Source organism: Tupaia chinensis, unplaced genomic scaffold (genome assembly GCF_000334495.1).
Source record: "Tupaia chinensis unplaced genomic scaffold, TupChi_1.0 Scaffold000104_1, whole genome shotgun sequence".
Taxonomy (NCBI): Eukaryota; Metazoa; Chordata; class Mammalia; order Scandentia; family Tupaiidae; genus Tupaia; species Tupaia belangeri.
This window is the reverse complement of record NW_006159568.1, coordinates 2,021,673-2,035,095: the sequence shown is the minus strand read 5'-3', so window position 1 is coordinate 2,035,095 and position 13,423 is coordinate 2,021,673. Positions and strand designations below refer to the sequence as shown.

Here is a 13,423-nt window from a genome sequence, read left to right as displayed (position 1 = left end):
TGCAGTTGGAAGGAGGCTCACTTTATTTTACCAGCGATATGGCATATAGAGGTAAACAGCTTTTTTGGGACTATATGCCCATAAACTTCGAGTAAACTACCAGTTGAGGCCCTGATTTTATTTTGGTCAGTATGTGCACATATTCACAACTAGCTAGAAAGATGAAAAACTGGTAACGAAAAACAACTTACCTACTCTGTCATATCAGATGCCGGAAAAGAATCTTAACTATATAATTACGTGGTTTTAAAAATAAGATTCATAAACCACTTTTTCAGGATATTTCTTCTAAGTTCATTAGTTATTCAATTGGTATATGATCTTCTCATTTTATCTGGAAAAAATATTTTAGTATTTTCTGATTCCTTTGACAAGTTTTTTTCTGTTAAGAGACAAGGTATGCTATCCCACTATTACCAACTTCTAGAGTTGAAGAAAACTTTCGGATGTCGTTAGTTAGATCACATGCTCTCAATCTTCCTGGTTCCATGACATGATGTTTTTCTGTCTCTATTTCCAAGAGAAAATAAGAGACAGCTAGTGGTGTGGTGAAAGCTATTCTGTCCCCTCTACTCTGTTACATTTAGAAACCAGGAAAAGGAAAAAAATATATGGAGTTGTACTAAGACACTTCCAAAATAAAATTTTATGGAAGTGCCTTTATTTTGTAAAAAGGAGTTTCAAGACAATGGGATGTTTGAATATGACAAATTATTACTAAAGTGGGAAAAAGACACTCAAAGCCTTTTGCTAAGTTGGCACCAATAATTCAAAGAAACTGGGTTGAATAGTTTGATATATACATAATATGAAACTTAACAGGATGAAACACGACAAACTGTAAGTCCCCCCATTTTTTGGCAGTGATATAAGTGAAATTAGCATGAGGACATTCTGGAAAGATTTAAGGTCACATTCAGAATTAAAGAGAAATGGTCAAAGCTTGAAAGCAAAATGGGAACTTCCATCAGCTGTTTGATTCTACCATGTCTACACAGACACAGGCTGGATAATGACTACCCCAGTAGGTGCCCAGTCTCAAAACTAACGCAAGCAAATTTATTATGGCAAGCCTGTAACTAAGGAGCTGTTTTTCTTCTGCTCTGCTCCTTTGTCGTACCATGCATGCGAAGTCCTCAAAAGGTTCGTGGAAAATGTGTATTATGAAAAAACTATGCATGGGTTTCAAATTTATTTTTACACCCAAGTCAACTCATGCTTTAATTTCATTTTTCCACAAACGTTTTGAATTCCCCTCATATATGCTTAAATTGAATGAAGACTACCAGTCTTAAAACTAATGCTCCTGAGAGCAGCACAGCAAGTAATGGAGTAGCAAAGGTAAGCCTGAGGAGTCCTGGGGCCCAGAGAGCCTCTACATGTGTGGTCATGGCCACTTACATTTCAATACAGAAGGTATGAAGACTGTTCTGAGAAAAAGAATTATATCTTGGCTATCAGGTTCCCTTCCAATAGGCCATCAACGGACAGTTATTTACCAGGCAATTAGCCTAGAGGGCTTAGGATAATGACACAATACAAAACCTTTACTTTTCCTATTGAATCTTTTTATTCTGTTTTTGTTGCTGCTTAGGAAAACAGCTTTGCCTATAGTTCACTGTGGCCTGGACTTGTGACACCAACTTTTACTTGGCCAATTAGAAATAAGGCCAAAACGCATTCTCTTAAGAAGGTCTATTCAGTTGATAAATGGCACTTAACTGACAATTCTTTCTCATATGACCTTTAACAAGAACTCGTAAGTTGCATTGATTATGCCCCAAGAGATGAGGGACCGATGGTAATTCAGATGGGCACCTCTAAAAAGATTTGTCAGTTTTCTGTCCCGTTCTAGCCAGATTTTTTTGAAAACTGTAGAGAAAGACTGAAATTCCCCACCAATCTGAGACTGTATGCGAGTTTTTACAACATTGACTGGAAAAAACAGGAATCCTAACATGGCCCCCAAGAGCCCTCCACAGATAAAATCATTGACCAAATGAGCACTGTGAGTCGTTGCTGTAGGCAGATGCTCCTTGATGGGACCACGAAGGCCAAAGAAAAGGACATTGCTGAACCCATTACGGAAAAGAATGGGCACCAAGCCTCGATAATACTCCCCAATTCCATGGCATTTCAGTGCCTTGAAAGCCTGGTAAGTGTTTGTAAATTTGTCATGATGCTTATGGTCTTGAAGCAAAGTCTGAACTCTTTCCAGTGGAGTGAAAATTGCTTCTGTTGTCCCTGCAAGAACTGCTGCCATGCTACGGGTCGCGAACTCTGGGGCACTCACATGCTTACGGAGAAGGCAAGACAAATCCTCGTACAGACCAAACATGAGCGCCAGCGTCGTCGTCTTCTGCATCAACGGAGGAAGGATTCCGCGATACAAGTTTCGCAATCCATCTTTCCTCAACTGAAGTATGGCATCCCGGGTTTTGATTCCGTATAGTTGTTGCCGAAAGAGGACCTTTTGGATTGGAAATGTGATGGCTACATTGTTGAAAGCTGCACAGTAGCCACACAGATAATGCTTCATTTCACCAACATCCGTTATGTGAGGCGAAAGCTCTTGTTTAGAAGATGTTAGGATTGGTGGCCTCTTTTCATGAGCTTCTGAACCCATCATGTTGCTTAAGATCTTTCGTCTTCATGAAGCATTTTTTTAACCTATAAAAAAAAAAATGACAAGGGCAACCTTTTTACAGATACAAATGAATGGAATTTCCCCACGATCCTCCTCCAACTGAATTGTGTTTATAAAATTTAGGTAAGAGTCCTTTTTTTTAACTGATAAGCAGTGTTACAGAGAAAAGCCAACAAAAGAAAAAAACAAAAAAACTTTATTGACATGGTACAGTGCTATGGTATAATTTTTTTCCTTTCAATTTTTCTAATTTTTGCTATAGGGCACGTTGTCGGAGGGAAGGGAGGGTAAGAAATCACTCCCTAGTAGAATGGCCATGCCACAATCCTTTCTCTTTCATTCTCCTCTAGGAATTCTGGGTATGCACATAGTATGACTTTTAAGTCACCAGGTCTGGGATTCAAACCATGGAGTTGGTCATGTGGAATTAAGCTGCCTTAACCTCCATACCACCTGCTGTCCCCAGGACAATTTTACTTGTATCAAAATATATACATATAGGGAACCAGCAGTTGGCATAATGGCTATGTCGCTGGACTCCCACGTAGTCGACCGCGGTTTGTGTCCCGGACCCGGTGGCTTAAAACTCACGCCAGGTGCGTGTGCATGCACGCCCAAGATCCCGAGAGGAGAATGGAGAAGGGATTGCGGCGTGACCATCCCCTCTGGGGGGTGATTTCTCGCTTTCTGTCTCTAAGTCTCTCTCTGTCTGGCGAGCGCACGTGCCCTATAGCGAAAACCTCTCGGGAAAAAAAAAAAAAAAGCTAAAATGAATGGTTTGTCTATATTTTCTAATTTCAAAATTGCTGCATCTATTCAGTTGTTCTTAAAAGTAAAGATAGTGGGACCAGCAGGTGGCGTGGTGGTTAAGGTGCTGGACACCCCCACATGGCTGACCATGCTTCAAATCCCGGACCTGGCAGCTTGCTTTCTCACTCTTTCTCTCTCTGGTCAAATGAAAATAAATGAATAAATAAATAAAATTAAATAGTTAAAAAAAAAATAGTGACAATAATGAAAGCCCAATCAGGATAACAAAAGGTCATCAGTAATAGAGAGATGGAACTTCCAAAGTGACCTAAGGCAACGGCTTTACCTCTCTGAGCCTTGGGTTCACATTTATAAATAAAGCCAGTACTACCCACCTTTGAAAATTAAGAGTGAAAATTAGATAAAGAATATGCATGAGAGGACTTGAAAAAGTTGACAGAAAATGGAATTAAAGTATGACTTTATTGTGGTGCACAAGATTTTGAAATCAACACACAGTTTTTCTATAATACGCACTTCTGAGAACTTTTTGAAGACCCTATGTGTGTCAGAAACCTATGTCAGGAAAGACGAGACAAGCAAATCATGAGACTACAGGGTGATGAAAGCCATCGCAGAAGTAGGTACAAGGTCTCGGGACCAGCAGTTAGTGTAATGGCTATGTCGCTGGACTCCCACGTAGTCGACCATGGTTCACATCCCGGACCCGGTGGCTTAAAACTCACGCCAGGCTCGTGTGCGTGCGTGCCCAAGATTCCGAGAGGAGAATGGAGGAGGAGGGACTGCGGCGTGGCCATCCCCCCGGGGGGTGATTTCTTGCTTTCTGTCTCTCTGTCTAGCGAGCGCACGCGACCTGTAGCAACAAAACAAAACAAAAAATCCTCTCCAAAAAAAAAAGAAGAAAAATAAAAAAGAAGTAGGTACAAGGTCTCAAAGCTCCTCCAGAGAGGAGGGACTATTAATTAACCAGCTGTCTGGAGAGAGTGACAGACAGGACAGGACTACTGGGCTGGGCTTTGAAAGCTGAACAAGGGTTGCTATATACATAAGGATGAATTGAGCACATTTTAGGCAAAGCAGTAACTTTGGCTAAGGAACAGGTCTTGTATAAAGGAGCAGCAATATCATATTCCTTAAATAGTACTCATTGGGCTGGTTCCTTGGTGCTCGGTAAGGTGCACCTGAGAAATTGATCCTACATGGCGCTCAGTAAGGTGCACCTGAGAAACTGATCCCACATGGTGACTGCAGCTTGAATCCTGGTCCAATCAGCCTGAAATACACCAGAGATAAGCATGACTGCTCCAAATCCAACAGGCTGGAGGACTGGGGGAAAGGGACTTTGGCATGACCAGACCCTGTCTTGTTGAGGGTGCTTTTCTCTCTCTCTCACTTGCATGTGGATACACGGGCTCTATCACGAAGAAAGAAAAAGAGGAAAAAAAGAATTATTCATGTATGTCTTATAGGAGCACAACAAAGGTGAGAATGCAGGTGGGAGAAGGATGATGAGGGCAGAGAAGGCTAGGACCTGTGTCATGGGAGACCGCCAGGAAACTCTCAGACCCCCTAGCACTGCTATGTAATTATTTTTCAAGTTCTCATGTGAAACAAACACAAATAAACCATTTTAAGTTAAGTATATCAAGATCTATGTGCCCTTTGCTCATAAGACAGATTTTTATTAAAAAATAACTATTGGTATAATCTATGGCTCAAAGCCTCTTTCTTTGGAGCTTGAGCTGGCTTGCTTAAGAAAAGATAAAGCTGGGGGGTCAACCTTGCGGCCTAGTGGTTAAGGAGCCAAATACCACATTGCCAACCACGTGGTTTGAATCCCGGCCCTGTGATTTGAAAAACATGCTGGGCCCAAATCCCAATAGGATGGAGAAGTAGAGGAGAAAGGATTTGGGGGAGACCACACCCCAATGTGGGGGGTGCTTCCTCTGTCTCTCTGTGGTGGGCACACTTTTCCTCTGGAAAGGTAAAAAAAAAAAAAAAGAAAGAAAGAAAAATAAAAATAAAAAAAAAAAGAATCTTGCCCTCAGTTAAGAAGAGTTATGACTTGATATTCTTGTAAGCTCCAAGTTACCCGAAGGAAGGTAATAAAAGGAGTCAGGACACTTCTCCTAAGTCACCTGGTTCTACCCAGAGAGCTAGACCGTGCCAGGGCTCAAACCTGTCACTGCCTACCTATGCCTGGCTGTGTCATACCACTCTGAGGTCCAAACCATTTTCTTCAAATTAGGAAACTGACTCTGAAAATTTGTTTCACTGCAATGTAAACACAGAAAATTTATTTCTAATTTTGGCAGGTCTTAATACAATTAGATCAAGAAATCACCCATATGCTCCACTGACAGATTCCTTGGAGCTGGGGGCTGCTTGTGATCAAGTGGCAGTAAAAAACTACTCATTTAAATACAAATTTATAAAATGTGTGCTGCATTAGGTGGCTAAGGGAAAAAAGGTTGTACATCAATTACACTGACACCCTCTCCCCCAGGCTCACTGTCCTACACAGGCCTTCATCTTCGGCCTGAACTAGTGCAATGGCCTCCCAAGCGTTGGTCTAACTTGTTACACTCCACCCTGTTCCCCGCCTTCTCCCAACCCGTACATCACTTCACAAGATCACGCGAAGGGAAAAAAGGTGCACCTCAATGCATTTTGAAATCTACTGTCAGCATGGAGAAAAAGTTCTGTTATCAGTTATCTCAATAAACACTCTGGGAAGGCAGTGTTCCGAATGGCTGCATATCACTACCACATGGATGTGCTACATAAAACTTACCCTGTCTCCTATATATGGACGCTGCTTTCTGGTTTTTGTTTTTGCTTTTAAACGTGCTGTAATGAGCAACCTTGTACCTATACCTGGGTGAAGCATTTTGCTACTTAATATTTTAAAATATAATTTGGTGTTGGGGTCGGCAGGTGGCGTGGTGGTTAAGGGCACTGGATTCCCACATGGTTTACCAGGGTTCGAGTCCTGGACCTGATGGCTGGCTGGCAAATTGTGGCAGATACTTTCCCCCCAACTTTTGTCTATTTTATTTCTGTGACTCTGAAGTTTTTGATTTGGATATTAAAATCAGTCTTAGCTTTTAGATTCTATGTCCTCATTAGAAGGCCCTTAATACTCCAAAACTATAAATGAGTAACCCAGGCTTCATCCTACAGTATCTCTAGTTTCATTCATCACTTGTACTGTAATCTTTCTGGAACATCAGCATAGAGTGAGGCAAGCCACGACTGACTGACTGACAAACCTTTCTTTTCACCAGTGGTTTGCATAACCTGAAGACCCAGAGGCACTTGCATTTGTTCCCGTACTCCTCTTCTCCAATAGCCTAGATCTCTTCTCTAGTACCAACCTGTTCTAACCTACTGCAGCATTCGGCTGTATTTTATCTGGTAGTGATTTTCCTCTACTCTTATCAGAATTATCAGAGTTCTTACAGGTTCTCACATATTCTCCAGGTAAACTCCAGTGTATTTTTGTCTTATTCCTCCTCAAAATTCTTTTTTTTTTTTTTAAAGTGACTTTATAATAAAATGTAAAATACTGTCACCTTTTCAAAACTGAGTCTTGGCCCTCCCAGTCACAGTGGCACAGGTAGTAGAGCACTGCTGGCAATGACACAGTCAAGTGGGAGGCCTCAGGTTCAGACTCCTGGCTGAGAGGCTTGGGACAGGATTATGGCATGGGGGACCCTACTGAGGTACCCCCCCCATCCCTATAAAATAAATAAATTTGAATTCTTGTCTTTCTCTAAGGTTTTGCCATAAGGTATGTGTGCTCACCAGAGAGAGAGAGAGAGACAATGAGAGAAAAGTGAGAAATCACCCCCAGGAAAGATGGCCATGCTGCAATCCCTTCTCCTCCACTATCCACCTGGGACTTTGGAGACAGACACACACGCACGCACACACACACATGCACACATGCACGCACGCACTCACCCACCCAGTGTGATTTTTAAGCTGCCAGGTTCAGAACTCGAGCTGTAGTCGGTCATGTGGAGTCCACTGCCTTTACCATTATGCCACCTGCTGGCCCCTTGAATCCTATTTTAGAAGGACAAGTCTTCCTATTAGATTTTTTGGGGGCTATAGGGCACATGCATTCACTGGAGACAGAGAGTGACACAGATAAAGGAAGCGAGAAATCCTTCCCCCCCATGGCCACCCCCCAGGAGGGATGGCCATGCCACAATCCTTTTCTTTTTCATTCTCCTGGGATTTGGGGCATGCACTCACGTGCATCCAGCATGTTTCCCAAACTACTGGGTCCGGGACTCAAACTACAGAGTCAGTCTTGTGAAATCCAACAACCTAACCAGCACACCAACTGCTGGCCAAGATATACTGGGTCTTTGGAAAAGTCAGGACACATTTTTGCCTAGAAAAATGCAAAATGCAAAAGTGCACAGAGAACAAAAGAGAACAGAGAATGGACTATGGCATGGGCATCACTCGGGGCATGCTTTCTCATTTTCTCTCCCTGTCTCTGTTTCTGGCTAGTGCCTGTGCTCTACAGCAAAATCAATTTCTAAAAAAAAAAGATAAAAATTATATGCTCCTTGGGACCAGCAGTTAGCGTAATGGCTATGTCGTTGGACTCCCATGTAGTCGACCGTGGTTCGAGTCCTGGACCTGGTGGCTTAAACTGACACCGGACTTGTGTGCGTGTGTGCCCAAGATCCCCAGAGGAGAATGGAGAAGGGACTGCAGCGTGGCCATCCCTCCTGGGGGGTGATTTCATGCTTTCTATCTCTCTGTCTTTCTGGCGAGTGCTCGTGCCCTATAGCAAAAAGCTCTCAAAAAAACAAAACAAAACAAAACAAAACTATATGCTCCTTGAAAGTTGAAAAGCATTCACCTGTAACAGCATCTGGGTCTGGTGTTTTGGGGGATGATGGCTTGCTGATGACTTTCCCAATTTCTTCCATTGTTACTGGTCTGTTAGGATCTCTCTTCTGGAATCATTTCTGGTAACTAGAGGTCCTTAAGAAAAATAAAACAACCAGATCAACCAAATTTAATCTATATATTCTTACCAATCACTTGCTGTTTTAAGAAATGATTTTTAAAAAATTATTTTTAATTTAATTTTATGTATTCATTCATTTTTAAAAATTTGACGAGAGAAAGTGAGAAAGCAAGTTGCCAGGTCTGAGACTTGAACTGTGGTCAACCGTGTGGGAGTGTCCAGTGCCTTAACCACCATGTCACTTGCTGGTCCCCAGAAATGATTGCTAACCTTATATATTTACGTTCCCCTTTTTCTTGAGCAAGACAACAAATTTTTTTAGTTTATACTTCTGCCACCTAGCAGAGAACCAGTTTTTTTCTTCTTTCTGCTTGAACTCTGTTTATATTATGAATTTACATAGTATATCCTTTTCACAAATCAGAGGTAGACTAGCCCTACATACAAAATCTTCCCTCTGCAAAAAATAATAACTCTGCTGTAGGATTTCACCTCTGATAAGTCTATCCTTACTCATCCTTCAGAACCTGTATTTTTGCTGCCATGGCCTGGTCCCATCCGTTTCTCTCATGAAAGCCCCTTTCGCTTTCCTGCGCCGTGCTGTTGGTTCTGCTGATCTGGCAAGTAATGTGCTTCACTTTCCCGATGTCTGTTCTACATCCTACAGTTTTGATGGCCTGACTCAGATCTGGACCTCCAGAGCTATCAATCTTTCTAACAGCAGTTTGGTCTCTCCTTTTCCCTCATCTGTACTGCTGCTTTCACTCTTCAAATCCTCATCTGCCATCATGTAATGATCTCCCAAAGACTCCTGTTTTCTCTTTCGCTAATAATTTTTCCTGACAGATCATTATATTAATAGTCTCTTATTTTTCTTGCTCTGGAGGTCACTGACTCCACAATAGATCTTGCACAGCTTCTTTCATCCTGGAGAACTGCTATTTCAAGCCACACATCCTAATTTGGTTGTGCTGATCTAGGAGCACCTCCCTCAACTGCTGCTCACTCTGAAGACCTAAGTGTCTCTCCTTGTCCAACACACGCATCAGCTTCTTACACACGGTCCTCTCGCGGGTCCTTTCAGTAACTTCTCCCTCTAGAGACATCTGTGCTGCTCCTTGAGTTGAATTAGGAGATGATCAATATATTCATTGGAGCCCATGTATTCCTTTCTGGTAGCTTTTATTGTCCAAAAGAATATTCCCTAAAAATCGCATCTGAGACTGTCCTGGAATCAGACCCTCAGATACAAACATACTACAGAGGCTAACCTTATATGTTTATATTCCCCTTTTTCTTGAGCAGTATTAACAAGTTTATCTACTCTACACTTCCGCCACCTTAGCAAAGAACTAGCTCTCTCTCCTTTTAAAACTTATTTTAAATATATGAGCAACACACACACTCTTGTCAGGATCTTTGGCACATGTACACAACACTCTTAACAGGATCTTTGGCACATGTACACAACATGTTCCAGCTCAACCAGGCTGGCCATGTGGCTTCCAGCACTACAGTTCAGTATGCTACTGACTGTGCCAGAGTCTAGGTCAGAACCAGCTCTTGAATTATCAAAATATTTTTACTATTTTTCACCTTTTAGATTTTCAAATTAGCTTCTTCTCTTTATTACCTCCTTCATACTGCTATATCTCTATTTTCTTCAAATGTCTTAAGTTAGATGGCTAATTTATTCTGCTTCATAATTTTGAGTGTTTGAAGATATACACTTTCCTTTGAATAAAACTTTCATTATTTTTTAAAGATATTTAATTTTAGGGCCAGCAGGTAGCATGGTGGTTAAGGCGCTGGATCCCACATGGCTGACTGCATGGTTCGAGTCTTGGACTTGGCAGTTTGAAAAACACACTGGGCACAAGTGTGTGCATGCCCAGAATCCCCAGAGAATGGAAAAGGGATTGTGGTATAGTCATCCCCCCAGGGAGTGATTCTCACTTTCCCTCTCTGGTGAACCCATGTACCCTGTGACAAAAATCTAAAAAAAAAAGTATTTCATTTTACTCTAATTACTTTTAAGTGTTAAGATGGTCCCCAGAATGTTATTTGTTCCTTCTCTCCTTCCTTTTCCTTTTATTAAATTTGCTACAGAAAATGTGTTCTCACTTTTAAAGAAACTTTATTTATTCCTGAGCATGAAAGAGACAGACAAAGACATGCTCAACAGGATCTTTAAGCCTTGATCCTTTCCACAGCCCTGCAGCCAGCCAGGATCATGGGTACACCAGTTTCCAGCACTGCCCTATGCGGCTGGCCGTCCATTTCTTAATGTATGATGGTTTTGTGATGATACGATTTTTAAAAAAATGTTCTATAGATACCTGAGAAGTCTGCCAGAGTTCTGAGTGTTAATTATTAATAATCTACTACATCCTTACTTCTGTTTTAGCCAATCTAAGATGAACTAATATTTAATAATAAAAGTTGGCACAGAAATGCTTGATACTGGGAACAGCAGATGGCGTAGCAATTACGTTGTTGGACTCCCACATGGCTGACCACGGTTTAAGTCCCAGACCCAGTAGCTTGAAACTCATGCCAGGTGCGTGTGTGTACATGCCTCAAATCCCAGGAGAATGGAGGAGAATGGATTATGATGTGGCCAGCCTTCCTGAGGGGATAGATTTCTCACTTTCCCTCTCACTGTCTGTCTGGTGCACACATCCTAAGGCAAAAACCTCTACCAAAAAAAAAAAAAAGAAAAGAAATGCTTGATACTTCTATAATGCTTTGCTCTTCTTCAGAGTTTCAAACTTAAAACACGTTAAAAATCATCAAGAGATGGGGACCAGCAGCTAGTGCAATGGCTATGTCACTGGACTCCCACGTAGTCGACCACAGTTCAAGTCCTGGACCCAGTGGCTTAAACTCATGCCGAGCACGTGTGCGTGCATGCCCAATATTCCAAGAGGAGAATGGAGAAGGGATTGCGGTGTGGCCATCCTCAGGGGGAAGGGGTGATTTCTTACTTTCTTTCTCTCTCTTTCTGGCTGGTACACATGCCCTAGAGCAAAGACCTCTAAATAAAGAAAAATCATCAAGAGGGGCCAGATGGTGGTGCAGTGGCAATGCAACACTACAATGCTGAACTCACGTGGGAAGATCATGCCCTAACCCAGAGGCCTCCCTGCACATGCCAGATGGAAACATGTGCATGCCCATAATCATGGACAGCTGAGGCTCAGAATGGACTGTTGTGGGTACCTGTCTCTCTTTGGAATAAATCAACTTTTAAAAAAAATCACCAAGAGTATTTATCAATAGATGTACACATTATGTAATACTGCAACAATTCATGAAAGTCAAAAATACCTTAGGGCCTGCCCTATGGTATGGTAGTTAAGGGAACCAGATCCCATATGGCTGACTCCACAGATAAAACATCAGGTGTACACGCTTCCTCAAAATCCTGACAGGATGGAGAAAAGCCCACACTCCACTGTGGACCCCACTTGTCTATGTTCATTTTTCACTTTCACTGGGACGGTACTCATATTACACTCCAAAATTGTACAAATTAAAGTTAGTTCAACCAGTCTGTCATGACTCTCTGTAATAGGGGGGCTGTTATAAAAACAACAGAAAACTGTGGTAACAGATATTACCTAGTCATTTACTGACCATTACATCAAACTATCTTAAATGTTAAAAACATGATGTACATTTAGATTCTCAGAATTAAAAGATAGGAGACAGGAAAAAGAGATGTTATGAGACCCTCTCATACTAAAAAAGATTTAAAACTTTTCCTCTCTTTCACCCTACACACCAGGAAGGCATGAACAGATCCTTAATTTAGCAACAAAAGAAAAGATAGCATGCACAGTATTCTGGAGCAATGGAGTTTGGAATTTTACATGTTTGTTTTCCTCTACTGTAACATGCCTACATTTCTTTGCTAAATTAACCCCTGTATCAAAATTCTGTAATTAAGTTCTTTAATATGGGTAATAGTTATTTGCAATGTATTGAAAAACTATTTACCATAACTTTACATTTGTTTACTACCTAAAATACTCAACCTATCTCAACAGAAGGAAGCAAAGTTAACAAGGAATAGTTGATTTAAAGCAATTTCAAGTGTCAAACTTCTTGGGCATGAGACAATGTAATTTACAGCCCACAAGGATAAGCATGATCCGGATGTGATCCTAGTACAAAGGTCTTTGTGAAAAAACTGGGGAAAAGGGTGATTATAATTCTCCAAGGATGTGAATTCCCACTAGTCAGCAGGTCTGAATCAGCATTCAGGGCAAGACTGGCCTGGGTTCTACTAGTTCTTACTAGGACTGGAATGCCACTATAAATACAAATCAATGTCTACAATTTAAAAATCCACTAACCTGATCTTACTTTCGCCTACCAAAAGGGAGACTAGATGAGTCAACTCTTCTCAGAGATAAACAACTTAATATTTTCTTGAGATGTGCTGAAGTCCATTCTGGTTCCAAACCACTGTGCTCTGGAACCACTGGGATCTGAAGAGTCCTAGCACCTTTTGGTGCTATAGAATCCTTTCAGACCAAGGGCCAAGGGGATTCACACTAGCAAGGTCACTAAGCGTTTATTTTAAGGCCTTCTGTTTCACAGGTTACAGGTAGAGAAACAGGTGGGAATTAAGGCCAGCTGCGTAGAGCTGTAAGGGTAAACAGAGCCGAGGCGTCCACATGTTCCATGCAACCAACGAAACTCAATGCCGAAGGACCGGCAGCGCTTAACAATTAACAGCACCCCCACGCCCGAAGAGCCTCGTACAACTGACCGTCCGTTAACGCGCTGCAAATGGTGTCGCAGAACAACACTGCCTGGCGATGTGGCTGCACTTACCGTTCTCCAGGCGCCCATTTCCCTGATCTGTGAAAAGGGGGAAGGGGATACACAGGATCACTAAGGCTCCTTCTGTCTGTGACACTCCAGAGTCCGGGACCCCGAGGGGCGCGGATAAGAACCCCAACCTCAAGATGATAGGCGCCCTTCCGAGGAGTCAACGC

The 13,423-nt window shown here is 41.9% G+C and overlaps 1 protein-coding gene across 1 annotated transcript; it reads right to left on the bottom strand.

The window, feature by feature from the left end:
• Positions 1 to 475: 475 nt before the first annotated feature.
• SLC25A51 (solute carrier family 25 member 51) lies at positions 476 to 13,417 on the bottom strand. Its single transcript, XM_014586010.2, has 3 exons — positions 13,260 to 13,417; positions 8,304 to 8,428; positions 476 to 2,670 (listed from the first exon to the last, which is right to left on the bottom strand). Exon 3 carries the CDS (start codon positions 2,627 to 2,629, stop codon positions 1,736 to 1,738), a length of 894 nt encoding a protein of 297 aa, XP_014441496.2. The 5' UTR covers positions 2,630 to 2,670; positions 8,304 to 8,428; positions 13,260 to 13,417; the 3' UTR covers positions 476 to 1,735.
• Positions 13,418 to 13,423: the final 6 nt, after the last annotated feature.

Bases quoted from the DNA above. Each gene is read 5' to 3' on its own strand.
- SLC25A51 (XM_014586010.2), bottom strand. From the start codon at position 2,629: ATGATGGGTTCAGAAGCTCATGAAAAGAGGCCACCAATCCTAACATCT.